Below are 24,984 nucleotides of genomic sequence, written 5' to 3' on the forward strand. Positions count from 1 at the left end.
GCGTGTAGTCTGCCTAAATGATGGCCTGTGTTGGTTTGTAATTGTCACTATGCTACAGCGTCTTCGGGTAAGAGGGCCTTGCGTCCAGCACAATGCGTTGGTGGGCAAGTTGGTGCGAATGCATAATTACTTTGTTTAGCACAAAACAACGGACACAAGAAGGACGTCAGGACAGGGCGCTGCTTTCAACATACACCATTTTATTGCGTCACTCTTTTATAGAGAGCAGAATCTAGAAGAACATGCGCAGTGAGCGCCGTGTGCAGGAACCACCAACATGCAATCGCCAGAGCGCACTCATGCGACAGAATAAAAAAAAAGATTTTCAGCGCTGTACAAGGTTTAAGAAGGCCCTCTAGGGCGCTGCGACCGCAATGGCTGTATGAAGAAAGCTTCGCATAAATCTCGAGCGGTATTATGACGGCTCTTTTTCAAAATCCTCGTCCTATCACGAAACATAGCTTTGCACTTGCATATTTTACAATGTTGAGCTAAATTGGAACATGTACCTCTGAGGCTCTCGTTAACACAGGGCAGTCAGGCCGCTGTTCTGGTTAGAAAAATGTTTACGCGGCTACCTCGCAAGAGTGGAAGACCTCTCCTCCATGCTTCATGAGAGATGGGCTAACTTTCTGTTCCGAAGCATTCTTTGCCTCATTCCCAGAACACTTGTTGGAAACATCAGCATTAAAAAGCAATTCCTGACTGACAGTGAAATAGAACTGCCTGCCTTCGAGTGCAGCAGTTCATAGTTCTAATCGCTAGGCCACGATGGCCCGCGAACTCCTGTCATAACAAAGCCAACTTGGTCTTTGAGGCGTTTCTCCCATGCGTCACGTGCCAGTCCCACGTGTTATTCCACGTGACAGGTAAGGCTTCGAAATCCTGTGTTAGACTATGCTGAGCAGCGCCGCCAACGAGAGCAAATGAAAAAGTCGCCATGCAGTGTGTTCGCGTATGAGTGTTGAGTACGAGAGTACGGACTGTGAGATTTTGTCTACCATGTTTTTTTTTATGCCGCAAGTCTGTCATTCAGTGCTACAACAGCTTCCAAAAACACGAAGCACTGATATACACCCGTGAAATTCTGCATGTTTCCGGGCAGGTACTAAAATAAGATAAAAGTGATGAAACAAGCGTGCACCACTTCTGTTGTTGGCAGAGTCAAGTGAATCGCACTTGTTTGCTTTTGCATACTGCTTAATGTGACAGCATTATACGCTCCATTGTGCGAAAACCCTACGGCTTCATCGGCGGCGTGACCGAGCGATGGTACCAAAAATGGCCGATGGCGAAAAGAGTACAACACGTCAGAAATTTTCACATTCACGTCACATTCACGTCAAATAAAGCAGATTAAGCGCTTGAAAAAGAAAATGTGATACATTTCGGTCTGGCTGGGAATCGAGCGCGGGTCTCTAAGGCGGGAGACGAGCACGGTTCCCCGACACCACGGCGACTCCGCGGTTCCGGATGACTAATTGCACGCGTCACGCCACAGCCAACAGGCTGACTGAAATTGTGGTCTATTGCGTGCGTCACTGCGTGCGTGATGGCGTAGCCAATGCGGAGCACGTGGCTCCACGTGCTGATATTATAAAATGAGCACGCTCGCTCACGGGCCGCACATGCTAGCTCTTCGGATTTCATCGGTGCTGTGCCTGTTGCAATCTTGACGCCACATTGGGATAGTATAAAGTGAGCTTGTCGGCGGCCAACGTATACGCGAACCGACACACTAAATCAACAAAAAAAAAAACTAACGCTTGTCGAAAACACCAATCGAAAAGATAGTACCAAAGTGACTCTTATGCTTTCGCATTCCAAGGCGTAGGCAGTCTTACATGTATGTGCCGAATGTTTTTAGCGTTTCAGTATGCCATATATTTATACCTGTGACACAGTCAGCCGAAGTGACTTTCGCGTGCGGCTTGGGTCCATCATTAAAAGAGACACTGGGGATCTTAGCCTCCGCTGGGTGCTCTAGCAACAAAACTAGCAGAATCAAGCTGCCATAAAGTAGGGTCCGCTTTCTTTCTTTAGAAAGGACCACCAAATCCTGCGCCTGTGCTAAAGCGCTCAACTGGTCACAACGTAATACTACAGAAAGTTACCAATAAATGCGCGCTTGCCAACTGCGCGCTTGCTTGCAATAAATGCGCGCTTGCCAAATGCGCGCTTGCCATTTAGGCCAACGCATTAAGCGTTGGCCTAAATGAGCCAACGCTTAATGTGTCTCTCCAAGCTTGTCTAAGCAGAGCTTCAGCAATATTCTTGTTCTCATAAGCAAATTCTCCTGACTGAGCTACAAGGCGAATCAACAACACTGCCAGAATAATAGCAAGCTTTAAGATTCCTACTTACTTAATTCTGCAGTCGGCGGTTATTCATGGCTGCCTGCACTTCTTTTATACCATCTACACTGGAAACTGTAGAACTTAACATGCGGCTGCAAGCTCCGAATGATTTGGCCTTGTTTTCTCATACGAACCTTCACCGCCAAACCATCGCGAAACAAAGGTGACGCAAGGAGCAGTATTGCCAATATCGGGGACATCGCGAGCGCTTCACGATGCCGGCGACCTGATATGTGGTGAGGCCGCTCTTTGACTGCAGAACGAGTGGCGCTGGCAACTGTCGGCAAACTTGAAGTTGAGAGCCCTATTAAGTTACTCAGTTATTAAGTTCACATTTATCTCTCTTTCTTCTCGACGTCTGTCCTGTCATTACCAGCTTTCCCCCTTTCATTATGAATATCCGCTTGCGACGTTGCGCCGTCACTGGCTGAGTTCTTCCGTCAGCCCCATTTTCTTTTGATTGTGTGAGAAGAATGTGCACTTACCATGCTGCCATTTTGAGGATTCTGTTCATGAACAAAGTGCCTAAGTGGACTTTTGGATTATGCCACTTTCTTGGCTTGGACAAGCGGGGACCTTGAAGTTTACACTAGGTGTGTGAAAATTAAAGCGCCACGTTAGGTACCACAGATTTACCTACCACAACCTTTGTTGTGTCATGTTTTTCCCGCGTGCTCTTGGCTAGCGTACGAGATGCAGTGCTTCGTATTCCACCAAATTTGATGTTTTGCCGACCATTATTCAGTGGTTATTGCAATCAGCCGCGGTTTGTTGAATGCGTTCGGCAGATTTTGTCGTTCGGTCCGTCGTTGGCTGGTCGTTATCCCAGTCTTTGCCATAAATGAGAGCTTGAGCCCTCCAACCCGAATGTGTAGTTTCCTTGGAGAGCCAGGACTGTGTCGCGTGCTTTCGCGTTGGCCTGTCGTTCGCACATTGCGTAGAATCATGAAAGGACGGTACAATCATGCAGGCTTGAAAAATGTATCTTCTTCGCAAGTGAAATCGACAGCGACAACACCGCCAGTTTTGTAACAATATATCTCGCCATGTGGTGAACATCCTGCGTCTTCTTGAATTCGTTTTTTATCTTTGACTCGTTTGTTATTCATCGGCACCTGCGATGCGTGGCAGCGCCGATCAAGAATGTCACGGCATGAATAATTATACCCTTCGTTTTTTTGCATGTAATCACATGCTCTCTGTTACCGTTTTTAATCTTTCTCTTTGCATCTGGTGGTCATTACTCAACAAACTGGGACTTCCGTTGAGCCTGCCATACGCGCTTGGGAACCCTAACGCTGGTTTTCAATGGGACTGTCGAGCACCCGTCGTCGGCGCTAGTGAGAAAGAGAGAGAAAAAGAGGGAGAGAGAAACAACTTTATTTAGTCGCCTCCAGAACTACACCACGACTAAATGGCGCCGCGATGGCGGCCCTGACGTATTCTCATCGGGTGGTCTCTACGCAACTCTACTCTACTCCCGCGGTCGGTCGCCCTGAGGGGCAACGTTCCGTCGGTTTCGCTCGGCCTTTGTCTTTTATGAGCCGCCGAGACATGCTGGACGGCCCGGGTTCTGGTTTCGTGGTCGTAGCATTCTGCCACAGCCGGGAGTCATGGCGGAATCATTGTACTTGTCGAAACTTCATCGGGGAACTTGGTGCAAACCCATAGGATATGCGTCAGGGTGGCACTCTCCCACTGGCACACGCGGCACACATGACTAACATTTACTTTCGGGTACAGATGAATCATTAACACTGGGGCGGGTAAGGAACCAGTTTGTTACTGTATGAGAATTCGCGAGATTAGTGGCTGCACTGATTCTACAGATCTCTACATAGGTGTTTCATACTGGGCCACATTATCGCTATTGCCCTACGTTAGCTGTTGCTCGCATTGTGGATTTTACACTAAATAAGTAAATTTAATCCCGCATACCGAGATGAACGATGCTTTAGTCGACATCGTTTAGTGTACTCACGCAGATCTGTTGATGCGCACCGCTATTTTAAGGCGTGTTGAAGCTTGCTAGCGCCAAACCACGCGCTGCGCTTCAAATGAATACCACTGATGTCATGCTCGCATAATTGCGCGACATGTAATATATGTAACATATATGTAATAGATGCTGCTTACAAGCTCACCATGCAGCTGAGACCAGCTTTTATGCTATTCCTGCGCTGGCCTGCGCAATGTGCTCCATCGTAACGGTTTAGTCAGGCAGTTTACAATAAATTATTCATAGCAATTCTTAATTAAGGAAGTGAGCTTTCCGTTTTACTGCCTCTACATGCAGTTTTGCTGCCTCGCCATACAGATTTTTGGTCATTCAACCAATAAAGAATAACGTGAAAACCGATATTACTCTACGCCTTTTGCTGTTGTTTGAGCATTTAGATATTTAACAGAGACGAGGAGGAAAATACAGCAGAGCAGTTGCACGAAGTTACAGCTTAGAGAGAGTTGAAATATTATGAAGCTTTGCACACTTTCATTCTTTTCGTTCATACTTTGAAGAACCTGGTATCAAAAATAAAGTACACCCAATTGTAAGCGCAAGACCACAACGCAAAAGAAAAAAAACGGAAACTAGAGTTCTGAACAAGAAGCACGAAATAAGGCGTTTATTGGTACTTTTTTTATCTCTCGTTTCTGCAAGTACATTTCGACATTTTTTTCTGAGCATACATTGCTTTCCATTTTTTTTTCTCATTTTTATAGGGCCAAGTACGAAAAAATGCGTGCGAGAAAATGAATTGCTTGCAGGACTTATGAGCCCATTAATATCTACGATAATTTCGATGAAACATCGCTTGCCGCACTTGGCAGATAGTGCGGCGGCCTCTGGGCGAACAAGATCCCCTCAAACATCTGCCAACATGGCACAACCTAGTCCCAAATCTTGGCGCTCCCTCGCCGGGATTGGTAACCTATAGAATGGAGGCAATAAGCAAATGATTAAAGTGGTTGAAATATATTTTTGCACGTTGGATGAATACAGAAATAGCTCAAGCCGGCTTCTTTTTCTTAATTCTATCAAATTCTACGTCTCTAAAACTACTCCTTACTTGAAGGAGCGTAAGTTTGGGCATGTTGGTATTCCATAACTTTGGCGTTTTTAGCGCACGAAAAGGGACGAGAGACAGACGTGCGACGCGGGCTGAGCGCTGTTCACAAATAAGCCTGTCATTTTATTTCTCTGTGTAAATTCGCAAAATGGGTCATTATGTTAACACACGATTCATATGCCAAGTTTATTATTGCACCAAGTTTATAAATATTATCACCTTTACAATTTTCGCCTTGTGCATTCGAAGGAAAGTGCCCTCGTATATTTCTTTGATTGGATTAGAGCACAACTTGATAGTATTATGACAGCTGCAGCTGTCTTTATAGACTACACCAATGCCTTCGATAATATAATTCACTGTATTCTTTTTTTTTCTAAACTCGATAGCTGTGACATCACCGGTCCGGCGTTATTCCTGATGAAATGTTATTCATTTGACACGTACCAGAGCGTGTGTATTCAAGGTGTATTGTCGTCTCATAAGCTAACTAACAAAAGAGTACAACAAGGTTCAATTCTTGGACCACTACTTTTTGTCACATAATAATGACCCCCACTCTCACTTGAATACAGACCAATGCCTCTTGTACGCCGACGGCACAACCATCATGGCTTCTGGTAAAACGTCTTCTGAATTAATTGCAGATCTCGACTCGTTGTTACAATCCTTAGAAAACTGGAGCGGCAAAAGTTGTAATAAAATTAATCTGCCTAAAACCAATTTTATGGTATTAGACGCCACTCAAAAAAAATTTCTTGGTGCCTATCAGTATGTCTCAATAATGTTGCCTTGCCGCAAACACATCGTGCTACATTTCTAGGTGTAGTCGTTGACTCGAAATTTAGATTTAATCGTCATGTCGCCTCTGTAGATAAAAAAAATTGGTTTTGAAAGAAGAGCAAATATCAGAACATGCCCTTTTTTAATCTAGATAAATTGCTTTTATTATATTAGACATTTATACACTACGATACTAATTGCTGAATCCCGTTATGGGGTAGTACGTACAGAACTCATCTTTCTACATGTATTTCAACGCCAAATTCGACACTTAGAATCATCAATGTCCCTTCTTTTACCCAACCGTCTGCGCTTTGGTTGTAGTCTCCGCAAATCCTGCCCGTTGAAAAACTACATAAATTTTCCATCCTAGTTTTCCTATTTAAAGTGGTTATTAGATATGTATTTTTAAGTTTCTTTTCTGAAGATATAATTACCAATAATAATATGACCCGTTTTGCTTTGACAAGCAATTTATGATTGCCAAAGCACGGACTAATAATGGCAAGCAATGGCTTCTTTCCTTGCCATCTCCACTTAGAATAACATGTATCCACCACTGAAATCACCCATGGCATTGTACAATTTAGTTCGAAAAGATGCTAAAACAGCACATGCTTGAATCCTTCAATACTTCAATACTTAGCCATTCTGTATCAGAAGCTATCACTATATATTTTCGTATCTTTTGTTGCTTGTTTTTTTTTTTGCACCCAAGATTGCTGTGCATGCCCTTGTTACTCAGATCATGTAGTTATAGGAGGCCTCATTTGCGGTTTCGACTTGTGGGCCTCCTGCTGTAAAGATACTATGCGCCATGTATTGTAAATACGAAATGAGGATTCTGGAAACATTGGAAGCAGTCCTTGTAGTATGAGGCGTGTCAACGGAAGTATGGCTGAGTCGGCAGTCAAGCGTTGCAATTTGTTTGAGACACATTGTTGTCATGAAAAAGCAACGTTCCTACCAATTCCAATCTGGCGACGGGCCACTCTTTAGTAAAGAATTTTTCATAATGCATTGTGTAACGGCCAAAATACACGTTTTTGTATATAAAGAACATCCTCACGTTTACATAACTCTAATATATGCAGGCTGCTAAGCTAACATGTAGTTCTCCGACTTTCATTTTGATGGAAGAACAGCCTAGCCTTTTCATACCCTAATATCGGTGGGCGTACGAAAAAAAAAGGTTCAACTATTCTAAATGGACCTCGATTGAAAAACTGAAAATGCTTGCAGAAAAAAAGGTGTAACTGAAGAAGTAGTCTTATTCACAACACGCGTAGATAAAATCGTACGCTAATTGCAACATCAAATTTCCACTTTCATTGAATAAATATTTAACGAAAAACATGACCGAAGGCCCTCTTCTCCATCATTACGTAAAGGAAAAAAGGCAGCAGACAGATATACTTAATATGGTATTTGGATTCCAACTAACGCTCTATACAATCTGCTTTCTATTAATAAACGAGAGTAATCATAATACGGGGTGCCTCACGCTATCGCGTGCCCAGTTGAAAGAAGCGAAGACATAATATGCTATGCAAAGAAGACAAAAGGCAGGTAGACACTTGTTCGCATACTGCCCTGCCCTTCAGCACTTGGTATAATATTGGCGTAAAACACTAGAGGCGCGTTTGCACCGCTTGGAAGCATCGAACTCGTGGCTGAGTGGTAGCGTCTCCGTCTCACACTCCGGAGACCTGGGTTCGATTCCCACCGGGCCAATCTTGGAAGTTGCTTTTTATTTATGAAGCGCCTGCCGTGATTTATCGCTCACGGTCAACGCCGCCGACGCCGACACCCGACGCCGACGACACCGGCTTTTCTGCGACACGAGCTCCTTAACGCTATCGCGTTAATATACAGTATTTCGTTTCATTTGATGACAGCATGTACAACGCTGGCACGTGCATAAAATACTAATTTTGCGCACTGGTGTATCTCTTACAATTGCATTTGTTTCGCGGGAGAGCTTGTGCATTCCGTATTTCAGTGCAGTAAATTACAACGGACTTCTTATAACAGTAAGAAGTATTCTTACGACTGCGCATGGCTCCCCTCTTGAAGCGGTAACATTGCTTTTCCTACACTCGGCCAAGCAGGATACAGTTAGCTGTAAGAAACATAAACGTCAAAAATGTTACTCAGAAAAAATATATGCACATCGTACGTTTCTAACACACTATTATTGTTCGCTGGTTTCGTTTCGCAAACTCAAGTCACAAACATATGCGGCTTTTTGCACTTACAGGTTGGTTTCCCTTCCACAAAACTTTGTGCTTGCAGCCCTTGCTGTCGAAATAGAGCCCTATGAAATGCAATGCACATTGTGAGACATACTAAACTGAAAAAAAAAACGTAAAAAAATTGTAGCCATTGGCTTCAGAATGCTGCCAATTCAAGAAGTTGCACAATCGAAAAAAAATCGCACTTATCACTTCCATTGAATGCTGATAAAGCGCCCTGATAATGTTACATGTAGCTCATGATACCGCAGTAACAAAGTTTTCTCACCTCCAGTTATTATCGCCATTATGATCTCATCTACCACAATTTTTCGTTATCAGCTTAAATAATTTCTTAGCCTCTTTTACCTAGGTGTCACACAGATTATGCCCTCGCAAAATATATAGATAAAATACAGGTAACTAGACAACAAAGCAATTTCATGGTAATCAAGAAAATTGTATTCGACGAGAACTGTTCTTTGATTTTCATAGCAAGCTGCTCAAGTACTAATAACATGACATCCGAGAGTGTTGATCCGCAATATTTTGTGGCATAGAAGGCTCTTTCCCGCATTCTGTGACATCACGTATTCGTCAGAATCAGAGCTTTCATGCATGCGAAAAGCATTCTGCCAATCCTTATGCAGTTTTTTTGTGGTACTTCAGGCCCAGGCCAAAGCTTTGTCGGATCTGGAAGTGCACATTCCTTTCACACAATGTGCCCTAAGTAGAATAGTTGACGTCTGGCGATGCTACACTTCGTGTTCAGCGACAGGGTAGCATCGAAAAGCAAGTGAGAATGCATTCAACTCGTAGCAAGTGGCATAGAAGTAGAGTCAAAGGATTGCGTTGTTGCCAAAATAATCAAGGCATGTTTGTTATGAGAAGCCACTGATGACGTTGTTCATAGTTTTTTTTTCTTTGAGCACTTAACTAATGGTTAATTTACCTCCCCTCAGTTACGCCGACGACAATACAAGATCAAGACTCTCATCAGTGACAAAGTACAAATACCTCGGCGCATGCTTCTCAACTTTTCAGGCACCGCCACCTCAGTCGAGCTCTATCGTACCGTCGATAATCCAAATACTATCCATCTCTGCTCCTTGGCTCCACCACAAAGATGGACAACACTTTTTGCCGAACCGTGCCATAAAGCTCCAGTTTTTAGTTTATTTCATGTTGTTGACAGCTGTCCGTTGCCGAAGCTTTGTGTCATGGATGGGTCCGCGCTCTTTAATTTCCGTCATCCATTGATCTATTGCTATTCAATAAACCAGTTATACCATGCTAAACGTTTCGCTCCGCTAACCTCCCACTCACCAATAACTTTTTCTCGCTAGCGGGCACGTACTTTAACTACTGTTTCAAATCACGGTTTCCTCGCGATAAATTGTAGCAATACGCAAGTTTGGTACACGGTGAATGGGCGAGGCAGTCTAAGTAAAGTACCGTCACAGTGCCTGTTTATATAAACTATTGGCTTAGGTGAGCGGTCTGACGTATCTCAGCACCAAAATTTTGAGCAAGTTAGCTCACATGAGCCAAATACAAAATGTGATATTTTTTTGTTCACATTTCTACCAAAACCTGTGTGACACTCTACATGACATAGTCTTAGGTGCCCAGGATTGTATACCACGTGTCCACTGACGATGTCACAATCCATGTTTCTCTCGCTTACGCGTGCGCAGCAAATATGACAGAACCAACAGTCGGTATGTTGTAGGCTTCCTTCGAACGGTAGGAGTAAATCATTCCTTCAGCGTCACACGACAGTCATCCCAGTAGTCCCAGTGCCTTCTTCACAAACACTCTCATGTGAGACACACAACTGGTAGCACTACAGAAACGTGCTCCACCACCACGTAAATTTTGCGTAATCCCAAAAGATGCTGCGTAGCAAGCTAATACCGAAATGCTTCGCATGAAATCGATTCCTATAGTGCACGAGACATGCATTTTTATAACAATCTCATACTGGGCGGGCTCCACTTCATACTAGTAAATGATCAGAGAAAATGTTTTTGCGCACTCATGAATAAGGGGCAGGGGCGTCATATTTCATAGTGAGGTTAGCTGAATAAAATGCACCAGCCATGCACTTGTGTATACTAGTTTCAGTAAAAAGCACGTTTGCAAATGCTCGCTAACCTTGGACAATTCTGGTATCAAGAGAACTGTAAAGACTTACCGAAGTCTCGTGGATGAAGCCGGCGTTTTTCTAGAAGCGAAAAACAACAAAATCATATGGAAGTCAATAAGCTAAAGCGAGAGCGCCGGCAAGGCAGTGCCTGGTGACATATGCTAATTGGTTGTAGATTAATTCACTTAGGTGCGATGGTACATTGGAGTGTAGATCTCATTTAATAAAACCCACGGAAAAAGCCTCATACCCTAGATCCTACGTATTAGATGAAACAACAATATTGAAATAGAAAACGTTTCGAAAAGCCAGTACCAAAATAGCACAACGCTAACCGTGCAAGGAGGTTAATCACGGAGAAAACTAATAAAAAAGACATAAAGCAACACGAACACTATGTACATCAAGACGCTGTGGTTTCACCACCAAATAGTAAGTGCTATCATCCGACGTCGTTGTGTCCACAGCAATACGAAAGCGTCTCAGAGCCATCTTCAGTTGCAAGTGTTTTGTTTCAGCCTACCCCAACCTATCGCTTGAAGGTATCCAACCTCCGAAACCTAGTAATTCTACGCTGCCCCCGACTGCCACCTTTTCCCTTCGCACCCATTCTGATAATACAACAGACCTCTGATAATCCGCTTGAAGTACTATCTTACCTGCACAAAATTATTTCCTCCCAGTATCAAACTACTTTTCAGCACCACCCGTGTTCTTATATTTATTACCATCTTCGCCATACTTTTCGCCTTTAAGCCTATTATTTCTCGCTCCATCGCTCACTGCCGTTTATCAGCTTCTTTTCAAATTTGGAAGCTGGTTAATATGTAGCTGCAGCAGCAATATCGCTGCATATACGAAATCATAAATGTAGCTTTATTAACAGGTAATGTCATCCCTTCAACGGTGACTGAATAATTATTGTTACATGCAAAAAGCACTACCAAACTTCGTAAGCTATATTTACTATAACTTTGATTCGTGCCATTGTGTCAGATATATTACCACGTTGGAGCGTCAGCATTCGTATACGTATCTTTCACGCATACAAAGGTGACAAGCCTACCTTTATGAACTTCATCGCATAACAATACCCTTAGGTAACTGGTTGCGGATTGTCCGTTTAGTTTACTTGTTGGGGTCCCATGCCTCTGTGGATAAAAGCAACGCTGTAGCAAAACATACATATTGAATAAAACTATCCGTAATTTCTTAAAAGCAACAATGCCAACATTTTAGGAACATTAGAGGCTACCCCCTCCACCCCTCCTAAGTAGGTTGATACTGCTAAAGTATTTGATTACTCCAGCTATATTGCCTCGGCCGGATAAGGCTATGTTTTACTGCAAAAGGTCGTACAAAATATGTACCTGAACGTCTGTACATGAGCTTGAATTCTTTGAAGTTTACTTTGTTATATATATCAGCGAGAAACAGCTAAAAATTTTAGCGATAGACCTGGAGTATTGGGAATGTCATAATAAAGGCTCACGAAAAAAATGTGACAATACGAAGGCCAGCTGCACCACCACCATTATTGGTGGTGGGCAGGTGGTATAGGCTGTTCTATTCCATGCAATGCAGTCATGTGCCGATGAAGATGAATGACGCTTTGGCGGGCTCGTCCGGAAGTTTTGGTACCAGTGTTTGCTTTCTTATGCTTTCTGGCTTTATACCCTCTTCCACCATTAAAAACTTTTTTTCACAAAACAAGGTAATTCTGTTTTGTATTACTGTCACGTTATACACAAAACCATTCTAACGTATTCTTTATCACAGCTGAGCTCCACTCTGTCATCAACCCTACATTTACCCAAATACAGCATGCACATATTGCGAAATATCTAATTCTTTGGACTTACGAGTGGACGTTCTTGGCGTTGTTTCTATGCAGAAATAGAAAGCAAAAATTTGTAATGTACAAAAAGTACTTTCAAATGTCAAAAGTGCAGCAGCACAGAAAAGAACTGCATAAGTGCAGCCGAGACGCCCGACTTTCATGCTGGCATTGTGGCGAGTATTCAGAAATACGAGAGCTGGCTTAAAGAGGTCAAATATAAAGTTTCTTTTCGAGGACGCGAGTTTTTTAGCTTATTATGTTGTTCAAAGCACAGAGTGGAGCAAGGCAAACACCTTATTGATTCAGATTAGGTGACAATTCTAAATTACTTTCATTGTTATGGCAGCATGGTGCTCTCATGCCGTCAACATTTAGTAGAATGATCTGTTAGTGGCGTTGTCCATGCTGCAAATAAATTCAGGAAATGCGCTTACCTGTAGTATTGTGGTGGGCGTTGCAGGTAAACATAATTATATAAGCAATAAACGTCTACAAACTTGCCAAATGGACCAGGAGGATTATTGTCATAGTAAAGTTTGACAAAGAAACAGCTGACAAGACGAAGGCTAGCTGCACGGTCACTATTATTCCCGAGGCTGAATTTGCTGGTTTCGTTACATGCGATGAAGTCATGTGCTGCTAAAGATGACTAACGCTATGGCGGGCTAGCTCGGAAGTTTCGGTACCTGTGTTTTGCTTTCGTGTGCTTTCTCGCTTTATACCCTCTCCCCCCTTTAAGAATATGTTTTCTCTAAATAAAGCAATACTGTTTTTTTTTATTGTCACGTTATACACGAAACCATTGGAACGTATTATTTTTTACACAGTTCAGATCGACTCTCTCATGAATTCTACATTTACTCACATGCCACATGCACATACTGCGAAAGGCATAGTTACTATAACCTATGACTGGACATTCTTGGCGTTCTTTCTATGCGGAAATAGAAAGCGAAAATCCGCTGCGTTCAAAAGGTACTATAAGACATGAAAAGGGCAGTCAGCACAGAATAAAACTGTATGAATGCAGCCGATAAGCCTAACTTTCATGTTTACATTCTGGCAGTTATTCAAAAATATGAACTGTGGGGTGCTATAACGTAAATCTATTACAAACTTTTCTGTTCCAATTCTGCAATCAGCCTACCACGATTGGTCAAAAATGTTTGGACCACGTCCACTTCACCTGTCTGTCACGCAACGTCACGAAAACCTCGATAGCTCCCTATCTGATATGACGTACACACAATGATTGTGCATAATTTGACCGAGCAAAACAAAAATTGCTATTTCTGATTCAACGCCTTTTTGCCATAAGCCCTCGGCTATAGGTCAAAAGTTTTCGGGCTGCACCCACTTCACCTGCCTCTCACGCGACGTCACAAAACCGCAAAAACTTACCACGTCAAGGTGGCGCGTACGCGTTAAAGATTCATTATATGCCGAACAGAACTGAATTTTCTAATGAATAGCCTCAGGCTGCGCCGTTCTGAAAGGAATAAAAGATGGCTGCCGTCGACCACTCCGGCACTGGCTACTCACTCCTGCCGGAGAGCATGGGTGTATTTGCGTGTAATAAACCTTTTTGCGTGGCCGTGTAACGTTTTCCAGAAATTGCGGCACATTTACGACCTGGTTCTGCCAACTCTTCTTTGCTGAGGATCAGTTTTATCGTCATTTTTAAGCTTCCGTTGCATGCCGCCGCGATAGTCGACGAGCCATCACAAGCTAAGTAACAGAAAGCGGACCAACCGCAAGCGCCGGCACCACCCGCTTCATCTGGTTATCGATATTCAGTGCAGTGGCTCGGCCCCATCGAATCCCTCTCCACTTGAGCAGCATGCTCCTCGCCTTTTGTGAGCCAAATAGATAAGACAAGCCGCTCACTGCAGGCAATGTTATTCGTTTTTCAAGCAAGCAAAAGTGACCTCCTGTGAACAAGGGGAGCATTTGATTGGTCCGTTCAGACAACCCTGCGGGTGACCGGGCGATACTTGCGTCAGCGGCTACGCAAATTTGACGTCAGGATATTGGAATAAAAACATATTGGGATAGGTTTCGGTTATATGGCGCCTGGTTCAAAGAGGTCAAACATGAAAGTGACTTTTTGAGGAAGTGAGTTTTATAGCGCAATATGTTGTTCAGTTGAACGTGCAGAGCACAGCAAAGCAAACATTATATTGTTCGAGATTAGGCGACAATTCTATATTACTTTCATTGTCGTGGTGGCATGATGCTCTCATGCAGTCAACATTTATTAGAATGATGGGTTCGTGGCATTGTTCATGCTGCCCATAAGTTTAGGAGAGGCGCTTACCTGTAGTAGTTGTGGTCGGGCTGGTAGTTGAAGCTATTAATATAAGCGAGATACACCAGAAATATTAAGAATGTCAGAATAAAGCTTGACGAAAAAATACCTGACAAGACGAAGGCTAGCTGAACCACTACCATTATTCCCGAGGCTTATTCACTCGTTCCATTACATACGATGAAGCCATGTGCCGATAAAAATGACTAACGCTTCGGCTGGCTCATCCGGAGTTTCGGTACCTGTGTTTTGGTTTCGTGTGCTTTCTCGCTTTATACCCTCTTCCACCTTTAAAAATATGTTTTCACAAAATAAAGTAATGCTGTTTTTTTATTGTCATGTTATACACGAAACCATTGTAACGTATTATATTTTACACAGCTGAACTCGACTCTCTCTTGAATTCTACATTTACTCACATGCCACATGCACATATAGCGAAAGGCATAGTTCCCATAACTTATGACTGGACATTGTTGGTGCTCTTTCTATGCGGGAATAGAAAGCAAAAATCTCTTGTGTACAAAAAGTACTTTAAGACATGATAAGTGCAGTCAGCACAGAATAAAATTGTATGAATGCAGCCGATGACCCTAACTTTCATGTTTACATTCTGGAAGTTATTCAAAAATACGAAATCTGGTTCGAAGAGGTAAAACATAAAGGTGACTTTCGAGGAAGCGAGTTTTTAGCGCATTATGTTGTTCAGTTGAACCTACAAAGTGGAGCAAAGCAAGCATATTATTCTTCCAGATTAAGCGACAATTCTAATTAACTTTCATTGTCATGGCGGCATGGTGCTCTCATGCCGTCAACATTTGATACACTGATCTGTTCTTGGCGTTGTTCATGCTGCCCTTAAGTTCAGGAAAGGCGCTTACCTTTAGTAATTGTGGTGGGGCTGGTAGTTGAACCTATATATATATATATATATATATATATATATATATATATATATATATATATATAAGCAAGAAGCGTCTACAAACTTGCAAGATACACCATGAGGATTAAGAATGTCATAATAAAGGTTGAGGACACACCGTAACGCTGTTCTGTGTGTTCCTTTCTTCTGTCTTCGTCATATAGCGCTGCCCCTTCAAGATATATTAGTTTCGTTGTCACGGCGGCATGGTGCTCTCATGCAGTCAACATTGATTAGAAGGATCTGTTCGTGGCGTTGTTCATGCTGCCCATAAATTTAGGAAAGGCGCTTTCCTCTAGTAGTTGTGTTGGGGCTGATAGTTGAATCTATTCAAGGATATAAAAGTACTGGTCTTCAATAAATGTATAGGTAACACCAGTTTATATGTTTTTTTTGTTCGCAGCATTGAATCGTCTTGGCTTGCATAATCCTCACAAGATGCAGGTTCCCGGCACAATCACCAGAGTTTTATTTAAAGCAAACCTGCCTGCGTGGTATTCGTCTTTGCGTGGAGCAGCGAAAAGCTAAGCGCGCGAGACACGCAATGGATACGCCGTGACTATCATACTCAGAACTTCGCGACCTTCTGTTATTGAGAAATCTTCAGAATCGAAATGTTTTCTGCTGTATAGCCTATTTAGTGTTGTCGCAAAACAGCCGTACAATGAACTACATCAGGAGATAGAGCGTGCGAGCATCCCGCTTTTCGAACATTCGCTCGCGCTCTCGTGCATTGAGCAGCGCCATGTTTTCGTCAGCGTTTATCAGCACGGCAAGGTGGAGCCCAAATTGAACACGGCCTACTCAGTGAGATAGCAGCCGGAGGGAAGGTTCGTCAATCGAGATGCTTGCGCGATGTCGCCGCACAAAGAGACGATACTCACGTGGTAGCCGTAATTATGTGGGATTCTTGCCTTTGTTAACTAAAAGTACTTGCATTTCCGAGGCACATTATGAAAGCGTAACTACAGCATGTTCTGCACTGTGTGATGGCACGAAGCAAATACACTTACATGGGGACATGTTTGTTCCTGGCCTTTTTATCCTACCTTTCTGGCACGTTCGCTTTTATACACGCTTAGGATGTCAAATACCTACCTATCGAATGTCAGAGCAATAACTTAAATAAATAGGTTTTAATGTGTCTTCCTAGTGATGTGCAACAGGATCTATAACATTGAAGCACCGTGGTGACAGAATTTTTCTTATTGGAACCAGTAGAGCTGTCTCTAATTAGATATACTGGTTGTTCTTTATTGGTGTTTCAATAACACAAGCTCCAGTAAACCTAGCATAATAATCTCAACTTGAGTGCTTCTAGCAGAAAGAATTCAGTAGAGGCAGACACTTGTCCTTCTTTTGTAATGGGCTATAAAGTGTATATTTGCTTTAATAGAAAGAAGACGGACGCTCACCTGTAGCAGTTCTTGGATCACCGCAGCCCGGTGGTACTTAAAAAAAGGGGGAGAAGTATTAGTACATTGCGCATTGTTGAAAAAGAGCTCTTGTTAGGTTACTGCATAAACAAAACCATTGTTTAAGTTGGAAAACTATTACATGCAATTGACACTGTTACAGAAAGGGTTGTGCTCTGCTGATTACAGGTGAGTAAAAGAATGTTTTGAGCATCTTTGGTTGCAATGCACTTAAAATGTTGCCTAAAAAGGAATGCTCTAATATGTATTCGAGTCCTCATACGATGAAAGTAGGAAATTCCCAAATTGTATGCTGTTTTGACTGGGTAGGCACAACCTTTCATCCTTCTTTAAGGTACTGAAAAATATGCCGTCTTTTAAACGTTACCTTCATGTTTGAACTATGTGGGCCACTGATTGGCACACCTTCTAATGAGGCCATAAAACGTAACCTGTGACCATGAATTTGGAATTAAAGCGTAAATCGCAAGCGCACCGTAAAAAGCTGGCAAAATTAGAGCGCACTTGTGCTGCAGAAACTTTGAAATATTTTGAGCCTTGCAGTTGAGCCGTACAGCAGTTTGGCACCCTGAGCTGCGGTGAGGAAAGGATTCCCCCCCTGAAACTGCTCGCTCAGAGGAATAGAAAGCTATCTCAAAAGGCATGCATTTGTGCACTGCTTGCTTCGTTAGCAACTGCAGGAAATGTCCTCAAGTCATGACCACCATGCATCATTTTCTTTTGCATGTGCATCTCGGCAGTCGGTTTCTGCTCTTTGTACAATGAGGGATGAAAGTGCGCGCAAAATTACATGGCGATTATTTTGCTTCCCTACTGGGTGCTCGAGCCAGCGGAGTTATACGTCTGATATTTTGTGGACTTGTTTTTCGAACTGAGGACACACCGCTGACCCCGCAGTTCCTGACGTCACACATTCCTGGCAGTCACTTTCAGTGCAGAGAGCTCAGAGGTAAACATATCAATTGAAAGTCAGTCACAATTTACGCTCAGAACCTCGTTCTCTTGTGTGCATGACCGTATTGAGCGCTTTGCTATGAGCTACAATAACAAACGGAGAATAGTGTCACGATCCTTGCAACGCGCCCAATCGTCTCATAATTACGCATAAACTTTCAATGGGAATTTTGCTGCACACGCAAGAAAACGCGTTAGTATTACGTCGTACCCCATAGAGGTCCCAAATAGATGCTATAAACCACGTTCACCCCCCTATAAAGTGTTGTTCAAGAGCTCGCTATACGCACATGCTGCCTCTTCGAAGAGCGAAGTGCCAATGACGGTGGTCCGGAGCAGACTCCAGCGAGTTGCATAATATGTACGTATGCGTATATATGTTTAGCTCTACTACTTGACAATCCGTTTTGACAATCCTAATGCTTACGAATAAAGTTGTAAACCAATTTCTGGTTGCAACTTGGCTTGTCCGAGCAGTCACCAATAATGCCGACTCTACAGTAGGTTTAAAATAGGGGCCCCAAATTAACTTTTGGGTAAAATGGAGTTTTAAAATAGGGATCCCAAGCAAACTTCTGTTTGATATAACTTTTTATAACAGTGGCCCCAAATATACTTCTATTTATTAGATAGTTTTATAACACGTGCCCCAAGGAAACATCTGTTTAATAGAGAGCTTTATAACAGGGGTGTCAAAGAAACATCAGTTAAATACATAGCTTTCTAACAAGGGCCCCACAGAAACTTCTGTTTAATACGTAGTTTTATAACAGGGGCCCCAAAGAAACTTCTCTTGAATCGATAGTCTTATAACAGGGGCCCCAAAGAAACTGCTGTTTACTAGAGGGTTTCGTAATGGGGGCCCCAAAAGTATTCAGGCCCAAAGAAAAAATCATCAGTGCCACTGCGCTTGCGTCGACACAAAGATGGTTTAGCATTAGCGCCATTAATGCTATCTCAAGTAAATAGCACTCTGACCCAAATTCGATGAAAACCTATTGCATCAGCAAACATGGGGACATTCATAGAATCATCGCTTCTCTATTTGTATCACATTCGGCCCCGTACTCGTTAACCTGTAGCCCTCAAACAGAACGAACGATGTCGCACGCTTTCCCTTTCACTCATTTCATTAAAAACATATTATGCAGAAACTCCACTGGATTTGTCTAAATATTCGCAAGCATTGCGCCACTTGCTCGTCTCCCCGCAGCCTGGTGTCATTTATCAGTTTTATTAAATTAAATCTCACCAGTATAAATCCTTGTCTTCCGTTATCGGCCGTTATCAGCCTCATCGAAATAGAGCGTGCCTTTTTCAACACTTGTCGGTTATGAACTTTATCATGCTCGATTTGACCCTTATTGATCATTCTCGGTCAGTATAAACCTTTATTTTGATGCATCAACCTTAGGGCACATGATTCGACTTTTATCAGCTTTTATTGAACTTGACCCGACTCTTATCAACTCTTACAGGTGTTTGTTAAGCTTATCAGAAGTGATCCGACTAAGATAAGCGCTTATCGCTCTTTAACATCTTATCCATCCTCGTCGAACCATTATCAACCGGGGTGAGACTCATATAACACCTCATCACTCCTTGTCGTCTTTATCAACTCATTGAGTGCAGAAAATGGAAAATAGAAAATAGAAATTTAAAAAAATAAAAAATATTTTTGATATTTGTTTTGTACCGCCGATATAACACAATATCGTTCAGATATATTTACCCTCTGCAAGCTGAGGTGGTTAGCCGAATCGTAAAGACACTGGGCATCTGGGTGCAGAGTCGTAGGTTCGAAAACTCACCAAACCCAATGGCTTTCCTTTCGCATTCTTGCTTTAGACTCTAATCGGCTTTGCTTTGTAGAGCACCTCGTGTTACGCGTTACGGACGGACGGACCGACCGTCCACTTTTGTGGGTGAGTCGCCTAAGAATACTTATGCATTAAAACAAGTGTTAGTCAAGAAATCTATATTACTTAAATTGGTAGTGAACCTTGAATGCCGCCAAGTATAACGCAAATCTATGTCGTTGCAAGAAAGAGGCCCGTGTCGTTGCTAGGTCGGCCTATTGAATTCAGGGGCTTAATAGGCCACAGTTTATTATAAACTCTGTACATCAGTACTCAGACATGTTACTATTGATGAAACACGTATCCAAAGATGATTTGTTTTGCTCTGCTTTAGGTTACATTTTTTAAAGCTTCCATTCTCGCTTCTCGAACCACTGCAAACACATGACGCTAATAGCGCGCACGAAACCTTATTTGAAAGCTCGTTATCTCACGTGACGCAAAGGCCGTGCACGCAGTGCTTTTTCGAGCTGCAAAGATCACGACCATTATTAGAAAACACGTTCATAGGTAATTTAATGGGCCCCTGAAGAACATTTAGAATCACATCGGAACTTGCATCACGCAGTTCGCACTGGACAAGCGCTTTTTTCAAGAAGCTGTTAACGGAGTTGTTTCATACATTACCTTGGCGTTGATTGACTTCATATGCCAGGCTACTGCGAGTTTTAAATTTGTATCTTTAGGCTTACCTTGTGTTGCCCATGCGTGATCGTATCAGTGGTTTAAGAAAATAATCTTCAATTCTGCTCTGCGCTGTGCATTTATCATTCGGTGTTATTGCCTCCTGCATCCCCCTGTCTCATTTCCTCCTACAATTATAGCGAAACACCCTTATTCAGCGCAGATCATTTATATTCGAAGCATAGTGGTATCAGTTATAGCCCATGCAATTTCTTAAGGTGATGTATGGCTTGATGTGACTAAAAACAATTACGAGGAACAATAAACAATCCTTGAAATATTGCTTTATGAGAAGTGTTTTATTCCTTAACGTGAACCTTATTCTTATTCATGTAATATAATTATCGTTACTCACATCGACATCGCCAACAAGCGTCCCCTTTTCCCTGTGTAACTCATGAGCATTGCACTTTCTTGTTATCTCTACTAGTATCCTGTCTCACCTAAATTTTGGTTTTCATTTATTGTGTTACAATGTTGACTTTTCAGCGGCATCTTCTGCCGGTAGCAAAGCCGGTGGTTATGTTAGTACATGTGCAATGACTGTTCGGTTGTAGACAATAAGATAAGTAATTATGATTACACATGATTGCATTGATGTTTCCTGGCGTAAAACTACCTACCTTGAGGCTCTACGGACACTTGAATAAGGTAATATAAATTTTAAATATCACTTACCCCCAGAAATATCACTCTGCGGGGCCCCTAATTCAAAAAAGCATAGTAGAGTTAGTGCCACAGCACGGGAGACAAAACGTCTCGCAAAAAAAATGAGCAGGAATGAATATTTTCTCACTTTCTCCACAGCATGTTCAGGGAAAACTTAAGTAAAAGTGTCGCTATTCCGCCATCTCGTGGGGAAACGTATACATAGGTGTTACATTTCCTTAGATAGACCGTGACCTTAGAGTAAATAAATTTGAATTCGTTCATATTCCGCCTGAACTCAAGCAGGGCAACCTGATTGATTTGCGAAAACTGTACAGCTAAAGAATAAATTGAGTAATCCATCAATAATTATGTGCACGGTGATCACGAATATGATGTTCACAGCCAGCCTGCACAGAATAAAACATCTATGGCAGCACCTTTTATCACTTCGTCAAATTTTCGACCAAGATCTGGTGCCCCCTTTGACAAGTAATTTACAATCGAGGATGTTCTACAAGAAACCATTTTTCCAGAAGTGCCTTCAATTTCGTGACACGTTACAAGGCACCATCCACTCCAAAAAAAGAAGTGTGCTGTCTTGAGAATCCCGACGGTGCTCACAAACACCAAAATGCCAGTGAACACAACCCTCCAAGAAATCAGCAAGAAATTCTCGCTAACAAAAACGCAACTCATAGAACACCTCAAGAATACTCTGATCTGAATACAGGACAGGCATTGCATAGGGAGGCGGAGCGGCCTCTCTCTCTCTCTCTCTCTCTCTCTCTCTATATATATATATATATATATATATATATATATATATGCAATTGTGTGTGTGTGTGTGTGTCACCTACAAAATGAAGGGCCCCATAACCGTGGCAGAGGTCTTTGCAGCGGCACACTCATTCGAAAAGAACACCGCTCCAGGTAGGGGCTGAACCACAAGCACGGTTGTGAACTTAAATTACGATTAAGAGCTTTCACACACTCAAACACACGCACAAACACACACACACACACAATTGCATATATATATATATATATATATATATATATATATATATATATATATATATATATATGCAATTGTGTGTGTTTGTGTGTGTGTCACCTACAAAATCAAGGGCCCCATAACCGTGGCAGAGGTCTTTGCAGCGGCACACTCATTCGAAAAGAACACCGCTCCAGGTAGGGGCTGAACCACAAGCACGGTTGTGAACTTAAATTACGATTAAGAGCTTTCACACACACAAACACACGCACAAACACACACACACACAATTGCATATATATATATATATATATATATATATATATATATATATATATATATATATATATATATATATATATATATATATATATATATATATATATATATGCAATTGTGTGTGTGTTTGTGTGTGTGTTTGTGTGTGTGTCACCTACAAAATCAAGGGCCCCATAACCGTGGCAGAGGTCTTTGCAGCGGCACACTCATTCGAAAAGAACACCGCTCCAGGTAGGGGCTGAACCACAAGCACGGTTGTGAACTTAAATTACGATGCATTAGCTCGTCTAACGTACTTTTCTAACAACATATTTGGAACCCTAGTACAATGCCACAGGAATGGCAGGAAGCTAACATATTCTTCATAGAAAACGAGTATTACCCCTAAAACATACAAAATCTAGGACCTATATCATTCAGATGTTGCATAGGAAAGTTTTCTAGAATATAGTCCAAATGTGGTTTAGTAGGCATATCAGCTATTGGGGACTCTTTTCAGACTCCATGTCGGGCTTTCAACCACATATATCAGCGCAAGATGTCTTCTTACTGTTAAAGGAGAAAGCACTGAACCCACTAAACGGAGGTGAGGATAGTGTAATCCTAGCACATGACCTCAAAAGAGCCTTCAGCACCACCTCTCATCATACTATCCTAAAGGAATTTGAGAAAAATGGAACTGAAGAACGAACATACAATAAATAACTTCTTTCTTACCGAAAAACACGGCATGGGTATGTATAGGGTCAACGAGATCCGTACACAACACACTAACTAACAAAGCAACCCTACGAGGTGACATCCTGTCCCCACTGATTTTCAATAAAAGAATGCAGAAAATGTTTCGAGCTCTCCAGGAGGACCAAGAGCTGTGGCTCGCCATATCCGCAGATGACCTCACGCTATTTGCACACAGAGGGTCACGCGAGGAAAATCAGGGCACACTACAGAAAGCGATTGACAAAGTGGAACATCTTTTTCGAGAGGCAGGCGTGAAATGCGCATTGCCAAAATCGGAACATCTATTCGTGAAAGCCCAATTCTGGAGGAGAACTGAGCGCCAGGACTTTGGCCTAATCTTGTACAGGGTGCCGATTACAGAGGTACCAGAACTCAAGATAGGAAGCACGTGGATACAAGAAAACGCCATATCACACATGCTAGACACGTTAAAACAAACAACAACGAATGGGGCACGAATGATTCACAATGTACCAACACTAAGATGTTTAAAAGAAGCGGAGACGGTCATACTTGTGCAAACATTCGTTACAAGTTGGGTGACATATTTGCCTCCCTCCTCGAAGACTAAATAAGGCCGAAATGACCAAAAGAAAATACATAATCTGGGCTGTGTATAAGGCTGCACTGAAGGCATCAAGAAGCAAGAACGCCGATAGGCTGGAACCTCTTGGCATTTGCAACACATATAAAGAGCACGACATGGCGGTAGTTGTAGCACAGAGAGAACGTCTGAATGCAATAGCACAAGGAAAGGCGCCTCTGTAAAGGCTGGAATGCCCCCTGAGAGCACAGCACGGCTGGAAAGAAAGAGTTTTGCTAAACAGACACACAGCAGGTCTCAGTAATCCGAAAGAAGATTCGCAGAGAACGCCAAGGAAGCAGAAGAAAAGCGCGATGTAGGGTTTTACAAAAGAAATACGAATGCAATCCAGATATAGGCCACGCGGACGTGTGCAAGGTGAAAACAGACCAATTCACAATAGTAGCTCTTAATCAATCCACAGTGAGAACAGCCTGTATTAGGACCCATTTGGCCTGTACGGCGGAGACCGCAACCATAGTGCTGGTCCTTCAAGAAGCAGTGGCAAAACAACAATCTGCACTTGTCAAGACGGCCTCCCACGCATCATTCTGTTCGCACGTGACTGGTACACTCTCGCACAAAATCCACCGACTGCTAGGCACCACCCTATAATGTCACCACGTGATAATGTCGTGCCCGGCGCGCTTGTCGAAAACGAGAGGGTAGACCAAACTACTGGAGCAATATGCATTCCAGCAACGACCGGAAATTTCGAGGAACCCGCCGTCCACCCACACGGTATCCCCGAAAACGAAAGTAGAGAGAAAAAATTCCTCCGGCCACACTACGACCTTGCTGGCAAACAGTCCAGGGTCTGGCGCCGCATACAAACACATATCCACACCTTCACAAACAGAGTAAGATACACCCTGGACTGTAAGGGCGTAGTTGTCCTTGCTGCAGGCAGTGGCCAGCTCTTTCCCACGTAACGTGGACGTGCAAACTACAGCCTCGAAATTCCAATTCTCCCCATTACGACACAAATGCCGAGCAACATGCAGTGGGAGGTTTGGCTTGCATGCGAAGATTAAGCTCAGCGAGCCGCAGAGACCAGTAGAACCCGGGGCGGCTTGCACGAACATTTAATAACGAAAATAATAACGAATTTAAGGACGCGTTTTAAATATTCCATAGAC

At 42.7% G+C, this 24,984-nt stretch overlaps 1 protein-coding gene and 1 long non-coding RNA gene across 2 annotated transcripts in view; one reads left to right on the forward strand and one right to left on the reverse strand.

The window, feature by feature from the left end:
- LOC139048821 (uncharacterized) overlaps window positions 1-24,984 on the forward strand; it is a 244,821-nt gene that overhangs the window by 153,277 nt on the left and 66,560 nt on the right. The gene's annotated exons all lie outside the window — the stretch shown is intronic.
- Window positions 4,953-24,984, reverse strand: part of LOC135921162 (uncharacterized) — a 29,183-nt gene continuing 9,151 nt past the window's right edge. Inside the window, exons 3-10 of the mRNA XM_065455472.1 lie at window positions 21,276-21,302; window positions 17,080-17,115; window positions 14,749-14,781; window positions 12,454-12,477; window positions 10,640-10,669; window positions 8,467-8,525; window positions 8,259-8,330; window positions 4,953-5,287 (exon numbers count right to left, since the gene is read on the reverse strand). Coding sequence (XP_065311544.1) covers window positions 5,138-5,287; window positions 8,259-8,330; window positions 8,467-8,525; window positions 10,640-10,669; window positions 12,454-12,477; window positions 14,749-14,781; window positions 17,080-17,115; window positions 21,276-21,302 — 431 coding nt within the window. The 3' untranslated portion in view covers window positions 4,953-5,137. The remainder of the gene's footprint in view (window positions 5,288-8,258; window positions 8,331-8,466; window positions 8,526-10,639; window positions 10,670-12,453; window positions 12,478-14,748; window positions 14,782-17,079; window positions 17,116-21,275; window positions 21,303-24,984) is intronic.

The sequence above is a fragment of the Dermacentor albipictus genome, chromosome 8, assembly GCF_038994185.2.
Source record: "Dermacentor albipictus isolate Rhodes 1998 colony chromosome 8, USDA_Dalb.pri_finalv2, whole genome shotgun sequence".
In the NCBI taxonomy this organism is placed as follows: domain Eukaryota; kingdom Metazoa; phylum Arthropoda; class Arachnida; order Ixodida; family Ixodidae; genus Dermacentor; species Dermacentor albipictus.